The sequence below is a fragment of the Sinohyriopsis cumingii genome, chromosome 2, assembly GCF_028554795.1.
Source record: "Sinohyriopsis cumingii isolate HCF-2022 chromosome 2, ASM2855479v2, whole genome shotgun sequence".
Lineage (NCBI taxonomy): Eukaryota > Metazoa > Mollusca > Bivalvia > Unionida > Unionidae > Sinohyriopsis > Sinohyriopsis cumingii.
Genome location: NC_142962.1, coordinates 73,893,461 through 73,915,636, shown reverse-complemented (window position 1 = coordinate 73,915,636; position 22,176 = coordinate 73,893,461). Strand labels below are relative to the sequence as shown.

Below are 22,176 nucleotides of genomic sequence, written 5' to 3'. Positions count from 1 at the left end.
AAAAATTATTAAAAAAATTTACAAATTTCACGGTAGCGGTCGTACACGTGCTAATGTACAACAATGTATTTCCTGATAAACTAAACAGAAACTAAATGTTGGTGCTCACCAAATGCATGCATATTTTGTTTCAGGTTAGCATTCAAAACAATCAGTTTTTAGATGCTTACAAATGTATTTGAAAGAACCACATAACATAATACTTGGTTCATTTTTTGATCCAGTACATCTCGTAATTGCATGATATGAGCAAATTCATTATATTCATCACTTCATATATTTCTTGTGATGAAAAAGACAATTTCGGTATATATCGAATGTTAATTCTTTTGGATCACACACACACACACACACACACACACACACACACATATATATATATATATATTTTTTTTCCATACATTTTTTCAGATGATGTTCAAATGTTAGGCCTTCCAGAAGAGAATGAATGCAGTTGTGTTCTTCACTCACATAGACACTCTACTTGATGTACAGGTGGGTTAATCTTTAAATTAAAAAAAAAAATTAAAAAAAAAAAGTATTTTGTGCTGGAGGACTGTCTTAAACGCTGTCCTTCGAATGTTTACAAGTGTGAGAACTTGATGTTATCGGTCGTGTCTCTGTCAAAAGTTGTCTGTCTCTTTAATGCATTATGTATCGGTAAACCATGTCCAGTTGTTTAAACAGTTCCTCCACTGATGACACACGGAAAGTATTAGTGAACTAAACATACGACATACCCGAAAGGTGTATTTTATTCTGTCTTCCACTTTAACTGACAGCTGTCTCTTAAAAACGGATCTTATGGTCATCATGTCATTTTCGAGATTATAAAGACAAGCGCTACTTAAAGTGGTGCTCTTGTCGATTTCGAGTGATTACCTATGACGCTGTCCGTTTTAACGCCTTAATTGTAAATGCTGTGTCCCCAAGACACCTTTGTTTTGAGAGTAACATAGGTTATGTTGCCGCTATCTATTGTAAGTTTACTTTCCTACTATCCTGTTCATCTATTGTATATTTAACGTACGCTAACAAGTCTATAGTTGCCCAAAGTTTGATCACATGACCATTAGAAAAAACCTAGCACTACCATGTGACTGGACATATCCAATCAAACCCCATGTTTGGTGTTGAAGTGATCTTCATACATTGCTACATGGAAGAGCTATCACTTCGGGGGGATAGCATTCCTTTCCGAAATGCCCAATAAAACCAAAAAAGAAAAGGTGAGTTTCTATATGAAGATAATGTGCAATAAACCCTGTACCATTTTTTTTACACCAGTAATATGTTATTTTTAGAGATCTGGAAATCACAAATGTTTATCTTAAACTAGACCGAAGGCAAGTGCGGTTGGAATTTGACCCCCTTTCAAATTTTCTACTTCCAGACAACTACTAAAGCAACGGGTAGTGCTAAAACAAGCGGGAAGGAGAATGCGGAAAGCGTTGAAAATGAGGTAATTATTTTATCAGACCCTGTTGCCATCGGTTTGGCCCCATGTGAAAGGCCGCCATATTGATCTATGATATTCAACATGGCGGAATTTCAATATCATTACAAGTTGATCAGCAATCATGACCATTGACATGTCACGTCCCCATAATAGTTAAAATAAATGGACACGTTGTATATTTTAATCATGAATAATTGATACTATGCATGATGTGCTCTTTCACCTCAGTTTTGACAGGAGTCGGTTAAGGTCTTGTTTTAGTCTACCCCCACCCATGGCTACATTATGACAAACTTAATGTGTATGTCAATGTGGTCATGTAAGCACATTTATTAAAATTAAATTAAATATTAATTGTTGTTCGAAAATTTAATATGAAAGTAGATTAACCAGTCTCCATTCAATCCTGGCCGTTAAATGCACAACACCTTGTATAAATAAAAAAACTCCAGAGAAAAATATTGATCAATGTTGACTTTTGCAATGGTTGTCGGGTACTAAACTGGGTCAAGAAGATAGATGTTGGGCCTATCATTACAATAACAGGGCAATGTGAATTTGTTTTCAGCACAAGCTACTTTTATTGCAACATCACAGACACAACATTCAATCAGGTTTGTGCTGGATCATATCTTTAAGTTAACCTCTTCCCAAACTGTCTGCATAACTTAACATTGATTTTGTTGTACATGCTTCTTGGGGTGTGTAAATGATGACATTAACAAAATATGGAATTATGAGGATCCAAAGAAAGTGAATAATTGCCATTTAAATTTCTGTAATCAGATTCTAACAGTAACATTTGTTACTGGAATAGAAGGTTTTGAATGCCATCATGACCAGTATGACTTTTACTAGTATGAGATTCCTCTGACCCTTGCCACCCCTTTTTTATATTTGGATGTTTATGTTGGGGTGTAAGGTCATTGCTTATCGAAAGTTGGAATTTGCCAATTCCATTTGGTGTCAGCATAGGGTAGTTGCTTACTAGCCACCCTAGCAAACTTTAACAGCGTTTGTATGGTCTTTGAAGGTCTTTGATAGTTTAGGAAAAATGAGGTAGCATTTTCAAGGCCTTAAAAGTTTGGGAAAATCTAGCAGATATTTAGAAGTCTTTGAAAATTTAACTAAACCCAAATTTTTTAATTTCTTTCCATAATCACAAATAAAATTGTCCAAGGTTATTAGATTTTGATGTATAGTCTGACTATACCAGCCCATTTGTTTGTACCCCCCTACTGATTTCAATATTGGAAACCTTAGATAAAAAGTGCAGGGAACTTAGTCAATTCATTCATTGATTTATATGTCAAACCTGACACTGAGTAGAGTGGCCCTAACACCATCATCATCTGCACATTTCATGCTTAACAGAAGTTTTCAGTATAATAGATGGACATGTTCGAGATCCATTTCCAGTTCCTGGACAAGTCCATTTTCAGCAAAGGGGTGTGTGTACAATTACTGATGAACATACATATGATGTCTGCTTCTGATATTCACAAGGTCGAATAAGGCAAAGGAAACGAAAGACAACAAATTTGCCTTTCATGCGAATATAACAAGCAGTTTAATTTCTATTTTCATATGTGCAAAGGGATATAATTCCAAACTCTCAACGTTATGTTACTTTATGGAATAGTCTGGCAGTTACCGAATAGGATGAACTACATATTATGTATGATGGAAATAAAGTAGCCCATAGTGTATGCAATATGGTGCCATGTTAGTATGGAAAGTCCGTTAAGCATGAAAGGTGCAGGGGATGCCTGTATAAGTGCCATTCTAGTCACAGTAAGGTTATAAATTATAAATCAATGATTCAATTGACTTTGTTCTGTGTACTTTTTATCACATTAAACGTTTTCATTACTGAAATCACAGGGGGGTACAAACAAACGTGGATGTATAGTCAGACTATTGTTTTCCTGGTTTCTTTCTTTTGACCCATTCAGTTTCATTGCCGCCACAATAACAAATGAGCATTTGTTTGTCCATCCAAAGTTGGTCTTGGCAGAGACTTAAATAACACATGCACTCTTCACCAAAGCAAGCCGGCTACACTCTTTATCAAAGGAAGTCAGCACCATAACTATTTTCAGCACGTTTCTTGTTTTCTAATTTTATGGTGTTTGTTTTTTGTAATCATATCATTATATATGTTTTTATGTGTTATCTCATGTTGTAAAGTGCTTAGAGCTTCTAAAGATTAGGCGCTATACAAAGTCCTCATTATTATTATTAATATTATTATAATTATTATCATTATTATTATTGTTATAATCACAAATAAATTTGCCTATGGTCATTAGAATCAGATGTAAGCCGTTTCCTGGCTTGTTTCTTTTGATGAATCGTTCAGTTTCCATCAGCTTTGGCCAATCAGAATGTTCATTACACTAATTCACGATTTTTTTAAAAACAAGACTTCAGCCAGTTGAATTTTGGTTACATTGAACAAGCACTCACTCACTCTGTAGAGAAAGTGCGTGAAAGTAACACATGCTTGAGGATTCAGAATTTGTTCAGTCAATTTATGTCTTCAGTTTTGTTTCACCTCATGTCTAAAAATGCAAGGTCTTGCTCTTTCAACAATGTCTGACTTTAACAAGAGAAATACAAGGAATGGCTGGAAAAGGATAAAACATGTAAACGAAATGCATTTCATACATTGTCAGATAAGGAAAAGGGAGTAGCAAAACTCCGTAGGGTCCTCAGAATTATGTGTGAAGCATGAAGAGAAGTAGTGTCCTGATGTGATTTAATATTGACTCAGTATGGAAATGCTTCATAAGAACAGATGACAACCTTGATGAAGTGTTTTATTCTGTCCTTTCCAAAAGAAAGGAATATCTTGAATTTTGGAATGTTTTCCAGAAAATGTTGTTGTCACGTGGGCAGGCAACGCTGGAGAGAGGATTTTTTGTCAGCAAAGAGGTATCTTTTGAGAACCTCAGTAGAGAAAGCTTCAGAGCTCAAAGGCTAATCATTGGCACAATGAGAAAAGCAGGGGATGATTGGAAATCATCATTAGCAATGAAATGATGACATATGCCTCCTCTGCAAGACAAGTACCCTGCCAATCTGGATAAGAAGAAAGCAGAGGAGGAGCATGAAGAGAAGATTGGAAAAGGAAAGAAACGGGAGTTAGCCATGGATCAAGTGGAAGAACTTAGAGCCAGAAAGCTGCGTCTTGAATCTGACATTGCCAGCCTACATACTTCCTTTGTTCAGAAGGCAGAAGAAGCAGAGTTAAAAGGACTCATTGTGCTTGTCACAGAGTCAAATGCTCTTAGGAGAAGAGCAGAAGAAAAGAAGACAGCGGTGCCTTCAAATAGTCACATGATACAAAAATAAACCATTTCTGATGTTGCTGCAGGAAAATAAATAGCACGTAAAAAGAAATATATTTCCCTTGCATTTTCTTCTACAATAAATGCTGGCTCTGAAACTGCTGTAAAGTCGTCCACATTTATCGGTCTCACGTGTTCCCACCAGATTTGATTGTCTCGCGTTTCAGATAAATCTGAAATGTCAGGTGTCGAAACAGGACATATACTAATGTCCAAAACGTCATCAGAATCGTCGTCGGAATACATGAATGTTGACATTTTGTTTTACTGTCACAAATGACCTCGTTTTCAATAGAATTTTCTGCTTATATGCTGTTAAACTACTAATAGAATACGTTCCTCATTTTATGTAAGGACTATTTTCATTGGCTAAATATTATAAATGAGAATGGATGTTTGTAATTTCATCCAATACAAAGCTTTAATATGAAATGTGTATATGCGTATCGGGGTTTCCCAACCCTTGTCCGGAAATGCATGAATGAGCCAGCCGGGACAGAGAGAGTATTATTAGTAGCTTGTATATGCGTCTCTGGGGTTACAAGGCTATTTTTATGGTCGCATATATGCGTTAGCAGAAGGTAAAGAGTTATCAGCAATTTTAACCATTTTACCTTTTTGGTACACATATATGTGGAGAAATTTAAGAGTAAAGTCCGATTGTTATAGCTGTGTGATTATTTTTCACGGAAGAATTTTTATGTGCTTCAGAATCGAGAGAGAACTCGTTCACCGTCATGTCAGTGAGGCCGCATGACCAACTGTAGCTGCCATTTCCGATACTCGAAATTTACAAGGTTTTCGTGTGCGTCTACATCACTAAGTCATCTGAATTTGATAATTTATAAAAACTAATTGCTGCTTACATCAATATCAGAGACTTTACCTAATTTATTGAATCTTTCGTGGTTGTTATTCTAATCGTGAAAAGTTTGTACGTACTGAATGAAATCTACGGCTGCCATTTTGAAGAGTGGAGATTATGACCCAGTTACTTTAAATAGCAGAGATCGACCAGTGCATGAATAGCGACCACGTGATCTGACGTAATTGTCATTCGCAGAAATGAATGTATTATCTAAAAGGGGGGTTTTCCCCCGAAGGTGGCGCTACGAAAAGTAGCTCAAAATGGCTGATGTTTACAGCAGACGTCAAAAGGCACTTCCATGCCAATCTTGGAGAGGCGTCAAAAGGCTCTTCCATGCGAATGGAGTAGGGGCGTCCAAAGACGCTTGCATGAGGTAAAGGGTTAAGTAATCCGATTTCTGTTTCCCGGTGTCAGGTTTTCGTTACTGAAAGAAGTGCTGACTAAAGTACATGTACCACTATTATGGCACTAAGGTTAATATTATATCATTTATGCCTCAAGAGAAGCCACATTTATTCCATAAAGCCAAGAAAGACTCAAATTTTAATCCATACAAAAGGATAAGTACATGTAATCCAATTAGCCTTACTGCTGTGTTATCATAAGATGTCCAGTTTTATCTCTCTGATAAGTGCTAAGATTGCAATTATTGAACAGTAGTAACAATTGAGAAGTAACAGCATCTATGTACAATACACAAGTCAGCAGGAAAAATGGTTTGATAGTCTTTATGGCTTCCCTTAGTAAAATGTTGAGCTTGTTCACTTTGATAATTAGTGGCTGTTACTACTGACAATAATTGTCAAAATTACAAATCCTAACAGCCACAAGGTCAAATCTGCGTACATGTTAATGGTACATATAGAAACCATTTTGGCTTCTCTTACTTAGTGTAAGGAAATGTATAAAAACAATAGGGCACCAGACTGCGACTAATGAATCGCATGACAAGGTCACTTTTTTTAAAAACACACAGCTCACTTAGTGTAAAGAAATGTATAAAAACAATAGGGTACCAGACTGACTAATGAATCACGTGACAAGATCACTTCCTTTAAAAACACACGACAATTTGTTTAGATGCATAACAAATTGTTTTATCAGTGTTGTAGTTGGCAACATGAATAACTTACTGCAAAAGCTCAACATATCATCGAGGAAAAGAAAAACTCAGTTTAGAAGAGAAAGTGAAAGTAATTCAACTGACCGAGAGGTGGGGGGGGGGTCGAGGATCCTTGCAGAAAACTAATGTCGGAAAGACTCAGATAAAAAATATCGTGAAAGATAAAGAAACAATTCTGCAGAAGTGGGAAGGTGAAATGGACAGAGAAAGGAAGATTATTTGAGCCAGGAGATGTTTGTAGAATGACGAGAAAAGGCAGCAATTGTGTCAGTTGAATTGGGATATGACGACTTTACCACAAGTAACAGATGGTTGCACAGATTTCAAGTGCGACACAATATTAAGTGTTCTCTCCTTAGTGGAGAATCAACTGATGTTAATAATGAAGTTGTCAAAGATTGGAACAAAAGACAAAACGATATGAACAGGGGATATGACAGCAAGGATATTTTAATTGTGACAAGACTGGTTTGTTGTTACCAACAAAGTGACAGATGATTTGATCTGTAACATAATTATAAAGACAGTTTTAAAACTATATCAATGGTTATTCATAACATTCTTTTGAAAATGATGAAACAGTTTGTTTTACATTTATTTCACAACATGCATGTGATTTTTAATTAAAATATTAATTGTTTTAGAATTAAATGTACTTGTGACTTTGTTCATATGTATTTACTATTTGCATTTGTCATCCCCCTCTAGAAAGGCCACTTCCCTGCTACAATAGGGGTGGCCTTATAAGAGGGGGACTTACGTATTTCATGTACTTCGAACAAAAAATATTTTTTTATGTGCAAATGAATATGTGAAATTTCAGGAGCTACACCACGACCATGTTTATCCAAATTTGTTTATAGTGGGGTTGTACTGTACCTATAACTAAAAAGAGAGAAATTTTTATGCTGGATCAAATAATTATTGTAACTGAAAGAAGTGAAAAAAAGCAGAACACTCACAAAATAAAGGTTTAAATGTTTTTAAAACAAATTAAGGGTGTTAAAAGAAAAAGGATTAAATCAGAAAAGATTTCATTTAGTAATGTATGTATATGTGATCTTCAGATGTAAGTATATCTTTGTTACTATATAATTTTGTTTTTAGATGAATATCATACAATATTTTAGCAAGAACTAATAATAAAGAATAGAATGTTCAGTAACTGTGGTTACATTTCTTTAAATTGTTCTGAAACTTGACCTTGGAAACTGCTTTTTTGTACAAACCTGCTATGAGAGACCGTTATTTGTTGGCGGAAGGAGCGGTCTCTCATAACAGGTTTTACTGTGCCAGATTTAAATTAAATATATAAGCTGATTGGTGTATATGATAATCCTAAAATTGAAGAGGTTAGTCATTACTAGCCAGGATGGCTGCTGAAGATGTGACATTTATTTGCGATAATTCTACTGCCTTGTGCTTGTAGTCTACTGATATTTTAGAATTCTGTATATAAGACTTAACAGGCTGTGTACATTAGTTCACTACATTTTGAAATTGTACATATTCAAGTCAGTCTTCTCTTTAACAGGTTAAAAAGAAGCCCTCCCCCAACACAGAGTCACACCCGCCACCAGCACAAATTAACAAAATTAAGTTAAATAGTGGATCTCCGCATGTCAAGAAGGACAAAAGGCAAAATTCGTCTCGCTTCAATATTACGAAAAACAGAGAGCTTCAGAAGCTTCCTCTTTTGAAAGGTAAAAGCAAAACATGTGCATGTACACTAAACTTTTTTTTAAAAATATTTCAGTAGAGGACAACACCATATACAGATGGAATGGGAATGACGGACATTCATGGTTTTCCATGCACTTTTAAAGAATCTGTTTATATGTGGATGAGCTCATTATCACCTGAGCCTTACAGCATACAGGCAGATTTATCATCTATAGTCCAGTCACTTGACCAGAAATATAGCCCATACCATGATATGTGCAAAAGAAATCCCTTTTAATTGTTTGGGCTTTACTGACAACGTACCAGAAGAGCTAATGGTCTGTTGTCTCTTGTCCATCCATCCATTCATTAGCACAAGTTTGTTATCACTACTCCTCCTAAACTATGTGGAAGATTGTTTTGAAACTTTACACCTGCATTTCATCCCATGTTTTGGTAGGTCCTGAATGAAAAGGTGCTGCTTAGACATCGAGCATCTTGAAAATCTTACTTTTCCTGAATGCATGGTCAGTTTAATGTGGATTTTAATTAGACTTCTTATGGTGTCTACTTGGTCCTAAATGAGAGTTGTGCTGATTTGACATCGAATATGGCCACTACAGTGGCCAACTTGAAAATCTTATTGTTCAGTCATATGAATACAAGGCTTTCATTAAGGTGGTGCTCTAGAGTTTCTTATTTTGCATAGGGTTAGAATTTTAAAGAAGAATTTCCCCGGCTTTCCTCACTGGTTATACTGGCTATTTAAAAAAGACCTTGTACATCTTAGGTATAATTCAAAGAACCTTTAATTCTCTTTATTTTGGTGTATGATTGTTGGGTGTAATATGGGTTAAAGTATACAGCTTGGCCTTACTCCAGATGTTCACCTTTCAAAAAAGTGCTAGCTCCACTTGGTCATTTTCACTTCCTGAACTTCAGAGGTAGATTGTATAAAATAGAACCGATAACGTTTTTTTATACAATTTATATATTTGGTAAATCATTCTTTGCACTTTCAGAAGCTGGTATTGTCTAGTCTGGCAAAATTCAGTTTCCCTATTTTAATAGCTGCTATGGATAGTATACTTTAGACTAATTTGGGCTGGTTTTTTAGCACAAGGGAGCAGTCATTTTATTTAGCAGTTTGCTTGAATCATGTACAGTTTCCAAAAGTACAATATCCAAAGAAATATCATCCACATTACATTAATGTAGCATAGAGGTTTGCCAACATTCTCTCCATTGTGCATGTTTTAAATGAAAACAACTAAACCTTACATACATCACTTGCTCATAATAACTGGTGAGCGCCCCCTAAAAGACTTTTGAAGTTGTTCCTAAATGGAAATGATTGCAATCTGATAACCAATATGACTGCCATGGATGCCAACTAGAAAACAGCTATTGCTAATCCTTTTAAATGGCTGGTGGTCATATCGGCAATTAAATATGACAACCAGTATAGCCACCATGACAGCCATCTTAAATCTTGTCTTATCAAACTCTGCTTCAGGAGAAAGTCTTATTGATGTGGTGTTTTCACAAGAAGACTTGTGATCAATTGAAAATGGTGCCAATCTGTCCAATGTGGCTGTCACAGGGCCATTTTGTAAATCTTGTTTTTGCCGTCCCTGCTGCCTGTAATACATCAATTATGGCTGCCCTGAATGAATGATCATTATGACATGGTGTTTCAACAAAAAACCTATAATGCTGTCAACTTTTAGGGCCAGAAAATTATCGTGGTGCAAGGTCTGGGACTGTTTATGTATAGTTGCTGACCTGTCCCACGTTGGCAGCAATAGCCCATTGGATCTTTTAATATTTTATACTTTTTTTTTCCTATAAATTTAAGAGATTGTGCATTTTAATCCTTAACCCTTTACCTCATAGAGCATAGTTACAAAGTGCAGTGCACTATAAACAGAACACCTGTTACCTAGCCGACCCCATTACATAGGCCTGCCTGTGAACTGTTAAGTAATGTAGTGTATGTTACATTTAACAGCAGTTTTAACCATTTTACATTTTTGATACACATATATTATATGTGGAAAAATTTAAGAGTAAAGTCCTATTGTTATAGCTGTGTAATTATTTATCACGGAAGAATTTTTTATGCGCTTTAAAATCTTGAGAGATCTCGTTCACCATCATGTCAGTGAGGCCGCGTGACCAACTGTAGATGCCATTTCTCATACTCGAAATTTACAAGTTTTTAGTCTACGTCTACATCACTTAGTCATATGAATTTGATAATTTATAAAAACTAATTGCTGCCTACATCAATATCAGAGACTTTACCTGGTTATTGAATCTTTCATAGATGTGATTCTAATCGTGAAAGTACTGAATGAATTCCACAACCGCCATTTTAGAGAGTGGAGATTATGACCCATTTACTTTAAATAGCAGATATCGACCAGTGCATAAACATTGACCACGTGATCTGACGTAATTGTCATTCGCAGAAATGAATTTAGAATCTAATAGGTGGTTTTCCCCAAAGGTGGCGCTATGAAAACCAGCTAAAAATTGCTGATCTTTACAGCCAACGTCAAAAAGCGCTTCCATGCAACTTGAGTAGATGCGTCAAAAGGCGCTTCCATGCAAATGGTGTAGAGGCGTCCAAAGACGCTTGCATGAGATAACGGGTTAAATCATCCGAAAAGAGTGTACTGATGCAGCTGAAAGTTTAGCAATAGTGAGAGACTGGTGGAGTAAAAGATCACTGGAAATCTGCAACTTTAGAATGCAATACGCTGGTCACTAGTCTAAGCTGGATCTTTGTCAGATAAACATTTGTCTTTTCTCAACCATAGCTAGAACTAAGTATTAACAGTATGGGCTTATATGGATGAGTTTGTTTAAAATGTGGATTTACCTTTATGGAGAAAATCAACATCAGGTAGTTGAACAAGGGACAGTGTATGTAAGGTATGTTTTGCCTGTAGACTCCTCAATAAACCAGAATGACAGGTATTATTTCACTGGCTACTGCCACAGCAGATGGTAATTATGCAACAATCAAGGTTGATCCGAAAGAAAGTATTCGAATTAAAATAGATTCTTTGAAACCAGATCCAGAAAAGTTAGGATACCATCCATCACTTGTCTGTGCAAATTTTGATGTAGCATCTGGAAATTTTGAATCAGTGGCTGATGTGCAAAAGTTAAAGGTGGATGTATCATAGCTACACACTGCGTGGCTCATAAATTATTACTGGCTGCATTAGATGCAAATAAGAAGCCATCATTTATGCTAGCATTTGAGGATATCATTACGGTCTTTTTGGGTTTGCTATTTATTTTTCTTGAATGCACAGAAATAGTCTTAAATATTTCAAATATAAAATTATTTTGGTTTAACATTAAATTTGTTGACATTATACCAGATAGCTTGGTTACTGTTGTAACAGTTCAAACATGCAGCAGTAATATTAATATACAAGAGCCTAGTTTATATCACATTTCCAAAATATGAATACCTTGTTTATGTTAATTGATGTATTTATCGTTTTCTAAAAACTAAAGGAAAATGATAAACATTACACATATTGCAGAACTGCCAACCGTTGCAATTTTTTGCAGGAATTTCACGACTCTAAAATAGTGATTAACAGATTCATGCCGCATGCAAAAAGTCACAAATTCCCGAGGCCTCAGTTGGCTTAAATAGGAATAAAATAACTTTTATCCCGTTAAGTGCATGTCAGGATAGCAGCGGTTGTCACTGATGTCCTGTATTGGTCGCGATCTTAGTAGAACTAATTTCAGTTGTTACCGTTTACCCAGTAGCAAGCAATGTAAAGTATATAATCTATATTTCGAACAGAAGTTTTACAAATACTTGTGAAGAAAACTGGGGCCCAACTGATCTTTTTTAAATGGCACATGTTATACTCGTAGCAACTTTGATTTTTTTTTAAACAGACACTAATTGAATACATCTTTTTCAAGTGAAGAAATGTTTGAAACATTGATTGATTAGCATATAGCATATTTTGCTTTAATTATTTTTCTGCGCATGCGCCGACACCACTAACCAGTAACCATTTGATATTTCATCTTCTGGATTAATACCATTTCTTAATTAAGCTACATTACACATACAATGTTTTCACCTCCAAGGAAAAAGTATTCCACTAAAAGTAAAGCAATGATTGGAGTACACCAAAAATTTGCCTTGCATTCAGCCATGAAACTTCGATATAATTAAGCTTTTTGTGCAGTAGGCCTACGACTTACCTCTGACACTTGCACTATATAATAATATTATTATATAGTACATGTATGACATAAATTGTAAGCAACGATACGAGCCCCTGTGGCATATGGCAGAAGGATTTGAAAAAGGACCCTGCTAGTAAACAGCATATAGATATTGACAAAATTAAGAGCACCCCTAGCATATTTCAGCTCGGGAGTACTTTAAGCCACCTACTTAAGTCCTGCAAGCTAACAGTGCTGAAGCATTGTTTGTGAGTATTCTTGTTGAATTTAACCTGCCTTTCTCAGTTGGAGATCAGCAACAGTGACAGTAATAAGAGTTATCTTTTGTAAGGAAAACTAAAGCAAACTTTAGTGCCTCCTTTGGTGCTGCAAATTTGCAGCAATTTTAGTCACAAAGATTAACCAGCAGGCAAGAAGCCTGAACTGTTTTGAAAACAAATTTACCATAGCCTAGTTGAGGAGGTTAAATAGTGTCACAGTATCATATCATGACAAATAGTGCAAAGTTTGTGTATATCAGTAAATTTGGCTGTAAATAAATATGTACTTGTAATCAGTGTAAATAGTATGTTCATCAGAGTGGATGGAGCTATTGTCATGGTATAATTTCTCACTAATTGCGAGTCTAGAGGGTTGGCAGCTCTGCTTATAGGCATTAGAAGGCTTGTTGATAAAAATAGGAAGCATAGATACTGAAACTAATCATTTACCTGGTATGATGTCAGTGTAGTATAAGGAAAACTTTGAACGGGATGCTAAAACACATTTAACACATTTATCAGAGAGGGTAAGTAACACATTGATTTGGCAAGTGAAAAAATATTTATCAGACTAAACAAGTTGCTTAAACATGAAACTGCTGTCCTGAAAATCTTAGCATTATTCTTGATCTTAAAAAAGAATATATCTACTTAACCCTTTACCTCATGCAAGCGCCTTTGGATGCCTCTATTCCATTCGCATGGAAGTGCCTTTAGACACCTCTACTCCATTTGCATGGAAGTTCCCTTTGATGCCTGCTGTAAACATCTGCCATTTTTAGCAGGTTTTCATAGTGTCACCTTCTGGGAAAACCCCGTATTAGATACCTCATTCATTGCTGTGAATGACCATTATGTCAGATCACGTGGTCGCTGTTTATGCTCTGGTCGAAATCTGCTATTTATAGTAATTGGGTCGTATTCTCCACTCTCCAAAATGGAGGTCGCAGATTTCGTTCAGTACTTTTCACAACTAGAATCACAACTATGAAAGCTTCAACAACTTCGGTAAAGGCTCTAATGTTGATGTATGTAGCAATTAGTTTTTATAAATTATCAAATTCAAATAACTTAGTGATGTAGATGCAGACAAAGAACTTGTATATTTCGAGTATGAGAAATGGCAGCTACAGTTGGTCACACTGCTTTACTGACTTGACGGTAAACAAGTTCTCTCAAGATTTTAAAGCACATTAAAAATTCTTACGTGAAAAATAATTACCCAGCTATAATGATTGGACTTTACTCTTAAATTTTTCATATGTAATCTGTACCAAAAATATAAAATGGTTAAAATTGTTGTTAAACGTAACATACACTACACTGCTTAATAGTTAACAGGCAGGCCTATGTGTATGGAGTCGAATAGGTAACAGGTGTTCTATTTATCATGCACTGCACTGGGTAACTTTGCTACATGTGTATCTGAAGGCTAAAAAGCCATACACTCTATGAGGTAAAGGGTTAACACATAACCATACACTAACAAATCACTTTAAAAAGTTACATTTTTCTCCTATTTGTACGCCGAAATTTGTCTGTAATTTGAATAAGCTGAATATCTTGCACAACACACTTTTTGGCTGTCTTAATCACATTCGTGTCAAGTGCCTTACATGTGATTTCAAAGTTCATAAATATAACATGTATTTGTAATAGTCACAATTAATTTGTGACAAATACAACCATTTTGTAAAAACATTATCATTATCATTAAATTCATAACAAGCTTACTCCAAACTACCAAAATACTGGTACAGTGAATAAATATCATGGTATGTACCACTGGAAAAAGTAGTGGTATTTATAGGTTACTGCATTTGTATGGGAAAATATGAATGAGTTTTTGGATGGAATACTGCATGAACTTGTGAGTGCAGTATATCCTTCCGACAAAACGAGTTCATATTTTCACATACAAATGCAGTAACCTTTTTATTATATGCTCATTTTTTTATTCTACCAAAGGTTTTATTATATAAACAAAATACACTACAAGAAACAATGTAAATGAATGAATGCCGTATTCCAAACTAAATACACAAGCGCAGATTTGTCATTACACAATGACATCATTATTAATGCGCACATAACTCCGCCCAGATAAATTTGAACTTAGTTGCACGCTTGACATAACTTTCGAAAGAAAATGGTGTGTCTAGTTAAAATTGAAATTTGCAGTCATATTGTGAATGAATGCGCATTGCAACAACTTTTCCCTTTGATCTGGAATGAATATATTTTGGTATTTTGTTTCGATTCGATGAAAGTTTGTGATTTTGGACTGGATTCATCTGTCAAATTATACATGAAATACATCGGATTGAAGTGGCGCGGGAGAAGCGTGTTTACGTCTGCAAATGTGTTTCTGTTTCTGTCATTGAATGTTTGAAATCATAACATGGGAAAAAAGTCTTTCAATTGCAACTATCAAAAGGACGCTATGGAATTTGATGCTTATTTCATTTTGAGTGCAGTAAGGAGGATGCAATTGCACTTATCGAAATTACAGCACAATTTCGAAATGTGTAATCCAGATTGAAAACCTATGACATGGCTCATGTAATTCGGATTTGCAGAATTAAGAAAAAACATTTTGAGGAAATTCAGGATGTAAAACTGAAAGTATATTTTATTTTGCCATTCTTATCACCAGATAAAGAAGACAGTATACGCCTTGTCACTTGTATGTTATTTGTAAGGACACAATCTTCCTCTTTTATATAATGTAGCCAGCCTAAATCCGTAACATTGTATCAACATGGAATGTGCCAATACAGCTTGGTTTTATTGCAGTCCACGAAACATGTTTTAGTGCATTCAGAAACAAATTTAAACAACCACAACGTAAAGAGCCTCTTACGCACGTGTATATGATTTGTTTACAAATCAGAAGTGCGTCTGCGTCATTGTTTGTTTGCACTAGAAAGTAGTTCCTTTATTCACATGAATGCTATATGTGTATTGTTGCGCGCATTCAGAATCGGGGAATATTGAACGATTCTGACAATGTAAAGATAACAGGAAAAAATGAGCATATAATAATTATAGGTTACTGCATTTGTATGAAAAAATATGAATGAGTTTTTTGGATGGAAATACTGCATGAGCTTGGGAGTGCAGTATATCCATCTGACAAAACAAAGTTCATATTTTCCCATACAAATGCAGTAACCTTTTTTTATATGTTCATTTTTTTTATTCTACCTAAGGCTTAATTATGTAAATAAAAATACACTACATAAAACAAAGTAAATGAATGCATGCCATATTCCAAACTAAATGCACAAGTGCAGATTCATCATTACACAACAACAGTGTTAATGCGCACGTAACTGCCCAGATAAATTTTAACTTGGTCGCACGCTAAACATAACTTTCGAAAGAAAATGGCGTTTTGGTCTACTTAAAATTGACAAGAACTTTTCCATTTGATCTGGCATGAATAGATTTTGTCGTTTCTACAAGATTTCGTGATTATGGGCTGGATTTATGTGCCAATTCTACATGAAGTACATAAGATTTCAGCAGTGACAGCAGCGTATTGGTGAGATCTGCAAGTGTTTCTCTGTTCTGCCATTGAATGTTTGAAATCATAATGTGGGAAAAATATGAAGACTTAATTGCAATGATCAAAAAGACACTATGGAATATAATGTTTATGTTATTTTGAGTGCAGTAAGGAGGATGTAATTGCACTTGGAATATAGTCGAAATTACAGTAGTTTCAAAGTGCATAATCAAGCTTGAGAACCCATGACATGGCTCATGTAATTTGGATTTACAGAACTAAGAAAGTACATTTTGAGAAAATTCAGGATGTAAAACTAAGTATATTTTTTGCCATTCTTATTACCAGCTAAAGAAGACAGTTTATGCTTTGTTACTTGGATGTTATATGTAAGGACTCTGTCTGGCATCTATAGCTTGCCTAAATTCAAAACATTTGTATCAAAAAAGCTAACACGGAATGTGCCAAAGCAGCTGGTATGTGGCAGTCCACGAAACATCTGCTTTAGTTCATTCAGTTGGTTAACTATATCCACAGACAAAAAAAGTTAATCAAAAGTGCTGGCATCTGCGTCCATTGTTTGTTTACAATAGAAAGTACAGTCAAACCCGGTTATCTCGATTACGTCGGGGGTGTAAAAAAATCGTCGACATAACCGGGTCCCGAGATATCCGGGTTCATAAAAACCGGTAATTTTAAAAATGTCCTTGAGCATTACTCCTGTCTCTTGCTGGTGTTTACTTGAATCCCCTCCCACTGCATGTTACAATAAAATAAACAAAACGCTTAATTGATAATAAAATGAAATGAACTAACCTGGTGTTGTTATCATTTATTCCTTTTTTATCATCATAAGTAATTTATTAAAGAAAAAATATATCTATGAACTCTTTATATCACATGTAGCGTATGCATCCATTACTGTAGTGTGCATCACTTATGTCAGATAACACACGACGCATTTTTATAATTGATGTGAATATTGAAAAACAAATCATGTTTGGTTGTACTCAGAGGTTTGAATATGTTATCAGATTGAAAAATGGATCACAGAAAATCACAAACGAGAGAGTGAGAGAGAAACATCCACCGATTGCTTTCAGGCACCCGCCATTCATGCATAACGCGGTGTTAGGTGCAAAATAACCAACATTGTATTATATCCAGGTTAATATATGACAGTATCTCGCAGATAAAGATCAATAAATGTTTTTGAAAATGCATGTACATGTACATGTACATTGACTGTGAGTGCAAATGACACTCCTTTCGCTAGCATAGGTTACAAAGAGTATTTATTAAAGCAAGTTAATGTTGAGTAGACTACTTACCCCGCAGGCATCAATGCGAGTTTGTATCAATTATGATTCCAGATGGCAAATAAATAGATGAGCGGGTGGTGAATAAACACATCCGGTAGCGAGCAGTAAACTAATTCTTTGAACTTACCGGCAGGATATCAAATACAAAGGTTATTTTATTGCAAAGCAAACCGGAAACTGGAAACTGACTTTTGATTCTTTCAAGTGTGCCGATTCTTATTTTCTTTTCTGTTTTTCTTTTTGCCGACTTGGGTTCCCCTTTACTGGTATTCACAGGAATTTTGAAAATAAATTAAAACAATGGAAGCCAATTTTTCTGCCAGACCTAAATAAGATATATTACAAATAAGAAAACAAAACAAAATTAAGAAGACCTCAAGCATGAGAACTAAATTATGGGGCCTCGACTGCCATTGTATAGAAGCCAAGTGCCTGAGATTATCCATTCGCGTGCATATATATGAGCATATATATAGGGTGATATTCTGCCTAGAAATATATCTGTTCTGTTTATTTTCTGTTGACAAGTACATGTACAGTATATGCTGTTTCATGAGAGAGAAAAAAATGTTCCAAAAGAGAAAGCTTTCAAACCAAATCATTGAACTGAAGTATGAAATTTTGCTACAACTTGAAAAAGGCGAAAAGTGTGCTGATTTGGCAAACAAGTACAACATTCCATCAAACACTATTTCAGGCTGGAAGAAAAATGCTGATAAAATCAAAACTACTTATGAACTTGGGCAATTTGGTCCCGATAGAAAGAAAATGCGTTCCGCAAAGTTCGATGATGTCGACGAGGCAACACTAAAATGGTTTAAAAACGTCCGTGCCGAAAATATCCCAGTAGACGGCCCTCGTATCCAGCAACAGGCTGAGAAATTTGCAAAAGACTTGGGACACGAAACATGGAAAGCATCACATGGCTGGTTAGATCGTTTCAAACAGCGCAATAATATATGTTTCAAAACCGTGTGTGGAGAGAGTGCATCTGTTTCAGATGTGGCTGTTAAGGAATGGCATAAAGAAGTTTTGCCAAAAATCTTAGACAAGTTCAAGCCATGCGATATATACAATGCTGATGAAACGGGGCTATTTTGGCAATGTCTGCCTAACAAGACGATGGATTTCAAAGGAAACAAATGCCATGGAGGAAAAAAATCCAAAGAGAGAGTAACTTTGCTTTTGGCCGGAAATATGGATGGAAGTGACAAGATCAAGCCATTAATAATAGGAAAATCAGAAAATCCAAGATGCTTCAAAAACCTGAATAGGTCTTCTCTCCCCGTTGACTATAAAAGCCAGTCAAATAGCTGGATGACAGGTGATATCTTTACCAGCTGGTTACGCAAGTTAGATCGCCACTTACAGTTTGAAAAACGAAAGATCGCATTGATAATAGACAACTGCCGTGCTCACCCACGTGTAGAAGGGTTACAAGCAATCACAGTGTATTTTCTTCCTCCCAATGCTACCAGTAAGCTTCAGCCACTCGACCAAGGAATAATTCAGGCTTTTAAAATCCATTATCGGAAAGCTTTAGTTTGCAATTATTTGCTTGCAGTTGAGGAAAAGCGATCCTATAAACCAACTCTGCTAGACGCCATCATGTATGCCCGTGCAGCTTGGAACAGTGTATCGCCGAAAACCATTCAAAACTGCTGGTTCCATTGTATTTTTCTGGAAATTTCTGATGAAGAATTTCACCAGCAGTGTTTAATTGCACAAGAAATTAAAGAGCCTCAATCAGAAATAGGTCTTGAAGCGATGGCTGATGAGATTGCGGACTCCATAGGCATTGCTCGGGATGAATTTTCTAATTATGTTCACGTGGATGATGATGCCAATGCCTATGGTGAACTTACTGATGAGGAAATAATCCAATCGGTGACAACGAAGCAGATACAATCCGGACCAAAATTGTGCCTGAAAATCGATCGCTTTTGCTGACTATTTCTTGTACAATTTCTGTGAGATTGACGTTAAAAAGTTGCATTTCGTCGAATTAAGCGGGTCCACATGTTACTTCGGACCGAAACTTATGCCCAACATAACCGGGTTATCGACTTAACAGAGGTCGAGATAAGCGGGTAAAAAATAGCATAACAAAGAAGAATTTTTTCGGGACCGGACCAAAACGCTCGACATAAGCGGGTTGTCGAGATAACCGAGGTCGAGATAAGTGGGTTTGACTGTAGTTCTTTTATTCACATGAGTTCAATATCAATTGCACGCAAGTTCAGTATCGTAAAATACTGAACGATTCTGATAGTGCAAAGTTAACAGAAAAAAATGAGCATATAATAAGTCAGTAATATTGCACACCTGTAAACAATAATGTATGCATAGAATACATACGTACACTGCATGGGTAATTAGATACTGATGTGTACACCAGATAAACGTGCATACAATATTAACATAGATGCATAAATACATTTTTAACAAAACTAGAATTCAAGACTTACTAATTGCAGTAAGAAAATTGTAAAAGTTAAGAAAACAAACCATGCAGATAACAATGGCTTCTTAAAAAACTAAGAGCCTTAAAAAGATGGAATCTATATAAAAACAGACTAAAAATGGACTGGGAGCTAAATTCAGAAAGTCCTTATTACACCCTAAACTATTTCTGCCATTTAGTTTCACCAGTTTTATCAGAGCAACATGGTAAACAGAGGTGAGGAGAAAGGTACATCAGGCCCAGCCCAATAAATCTTTCCTAGTGCAATGGTTTTAAAATTCAACATGGTGGAGAAAAGGGCTAGAGTCTGCAGCGAGAAAAGGGAAGATTGGCCAACTTGAAATACATCATGGGGGGTGGGGGCCTCATGGACATTATTAATCAAAACTGCTTTAACTTAATTGGCTTCTATTGCACATGCAACCACAAGTGAGTCACCATTTTTGCAATATAAATAGCATTCACATCAGCATCTTGAAGAAGAGAGTTTTTGGTACCTGTTAAGAATTTTGCTACTGTATTTTGACTATTTGAATTAATATCAAAGTAATCACATCCAGTTTAAATTTGCCCTTGAATATCTGTAATATATTACCTGTCACTGTTATTTGGCTTACCCTTTACAGAATGGTGAAATCTTTGTCATTGTCAGAGCACCACTCAAATACTTTGAAAACCACATGTTTGGATCAATTTATAAATAGTACATCTGTTATGTCTTCTCTTGCAATGGACGACAAACATTTTTGTTGAAAGAGATTTTAACAATATATTACTGTGAGCAGACCTAAGCGATGGCTTTAGATTGGTATGGTTGTTGATCGTGTTGAAAGGTGCTTGTGGTCTCTGTGCCACATATATTAGACACAATCCCTGAGTAGCAACACACCATGGTTTACAGAGAATATCTATGCATCCTTTTTGATCTTAAAATGTATGGTCTAATCATATTCCTCTTAAATTATATTCCATGATTGTTTCCTCCATAACTAGTAACATGAAAAAAATACATGTTGACACAGAAGCCAAATTGATTTTGCATCAAACAAGGCTACTATTCTGTTTGGATAGTTTGTTAAGGTTTTTAAAATGCTTACAGTGCTAAAAAAAAATCAGATGCCCGGGGCCCCTCAAATTTTAGATCAGGCCCATCTTGTATTCTAAGTGAGGTGCCCGTTTAGCTTGTTGGACGAAACTTGGATCCTGCTGATGAAATGTGTAAATGTTTTTTCAAGATGTTGACATACCTACCATAACATGCCAGAATCTAAATATGATCACCACTGTCGTCTCTGAAATTAAAGCATGGCATGTCATGCTAAAAATGGGATTCTGTACCCTCAAATACCTCTGACACGATTGTGTTTCAAGAAAACAAAATTTTCAGTAATCTTCAACCAAAAAAAGTGTGGGGGGGAGAAAGAAAAGCAACACCGTTTTATGTATATCCTTGTTACATGTAGCATGTATAAATAGTAAACAGTCATGACTAGAAATGATGTAAAACTGTCCTTTGGGTAGTTTAAATAGCCGCAATTAATGGGAAAGAGGACCGGTATAAACCACCATTTAACATATTACTTAACTGCCTGACAGTAGCTAGTGAGAATTGTTTTGAAGGCTGCAGTTGATGGGCCTGTTATAGGTAATCAACAAGATATATGTACAAGAACAAAGGTTATTACATATTGCTTTGAATGAAAATGTTTAAGCAATATGTTTAATATTTTTGACAAGTTCATGAACAGTGACTATGTTTCTTTGAAGTCAGATTTTACTGCGTATATAGATTGCAAAGCATGATCATTTCATTGTCAGAGTAGTGTTATAATTATATAATTATAATTCATTTTTGAAGCCGATTTAGGAAGCAATTAGTTATCAATGAAGCCCAACAAAACTAAATTTCAGAACTCTT

At 35.6% G+C, this 22,176-nt stretch overlaps 1 protein-coding gene across 7 annotated transcripts in view; it reads left to right on the top strand.

The window, feature by feature from the left end:
* The first annotated feature begins 1,131 nt into the window (after nt 1-1,131).
* Nucleotides 1,132-22,176, top strand: part of LOC149805180 (serine/threonine-protein phosphatase 2A 56 kDa regulatory subunit delta isoform-like) — a 123,277-nt gene continuing 102,232 nt past the window's right edge. For all 7 annotated transcript variants that reach the window (XM_089948137.1, XM_089948111.1, XM_089948136.1 and 4 more), the window contains exons 1-3: nt 1,132-1,229; nt 1,394-1,462; nt 8,338-8,506. In XM_089948137.1, coding sequence (XP_089804263.1) covers nt 1,203-1,229; nt 1,394-1,462; nt 8,338-8,506 — 265 coding nt within the window. In that variant the 5' untranslated portion in view covers nt 1,132-1,202. The remainder of the gene's footprint in view (nt 1,230-1,393; nt 1,463-8,337; nt 8,507-22,176) is intronic.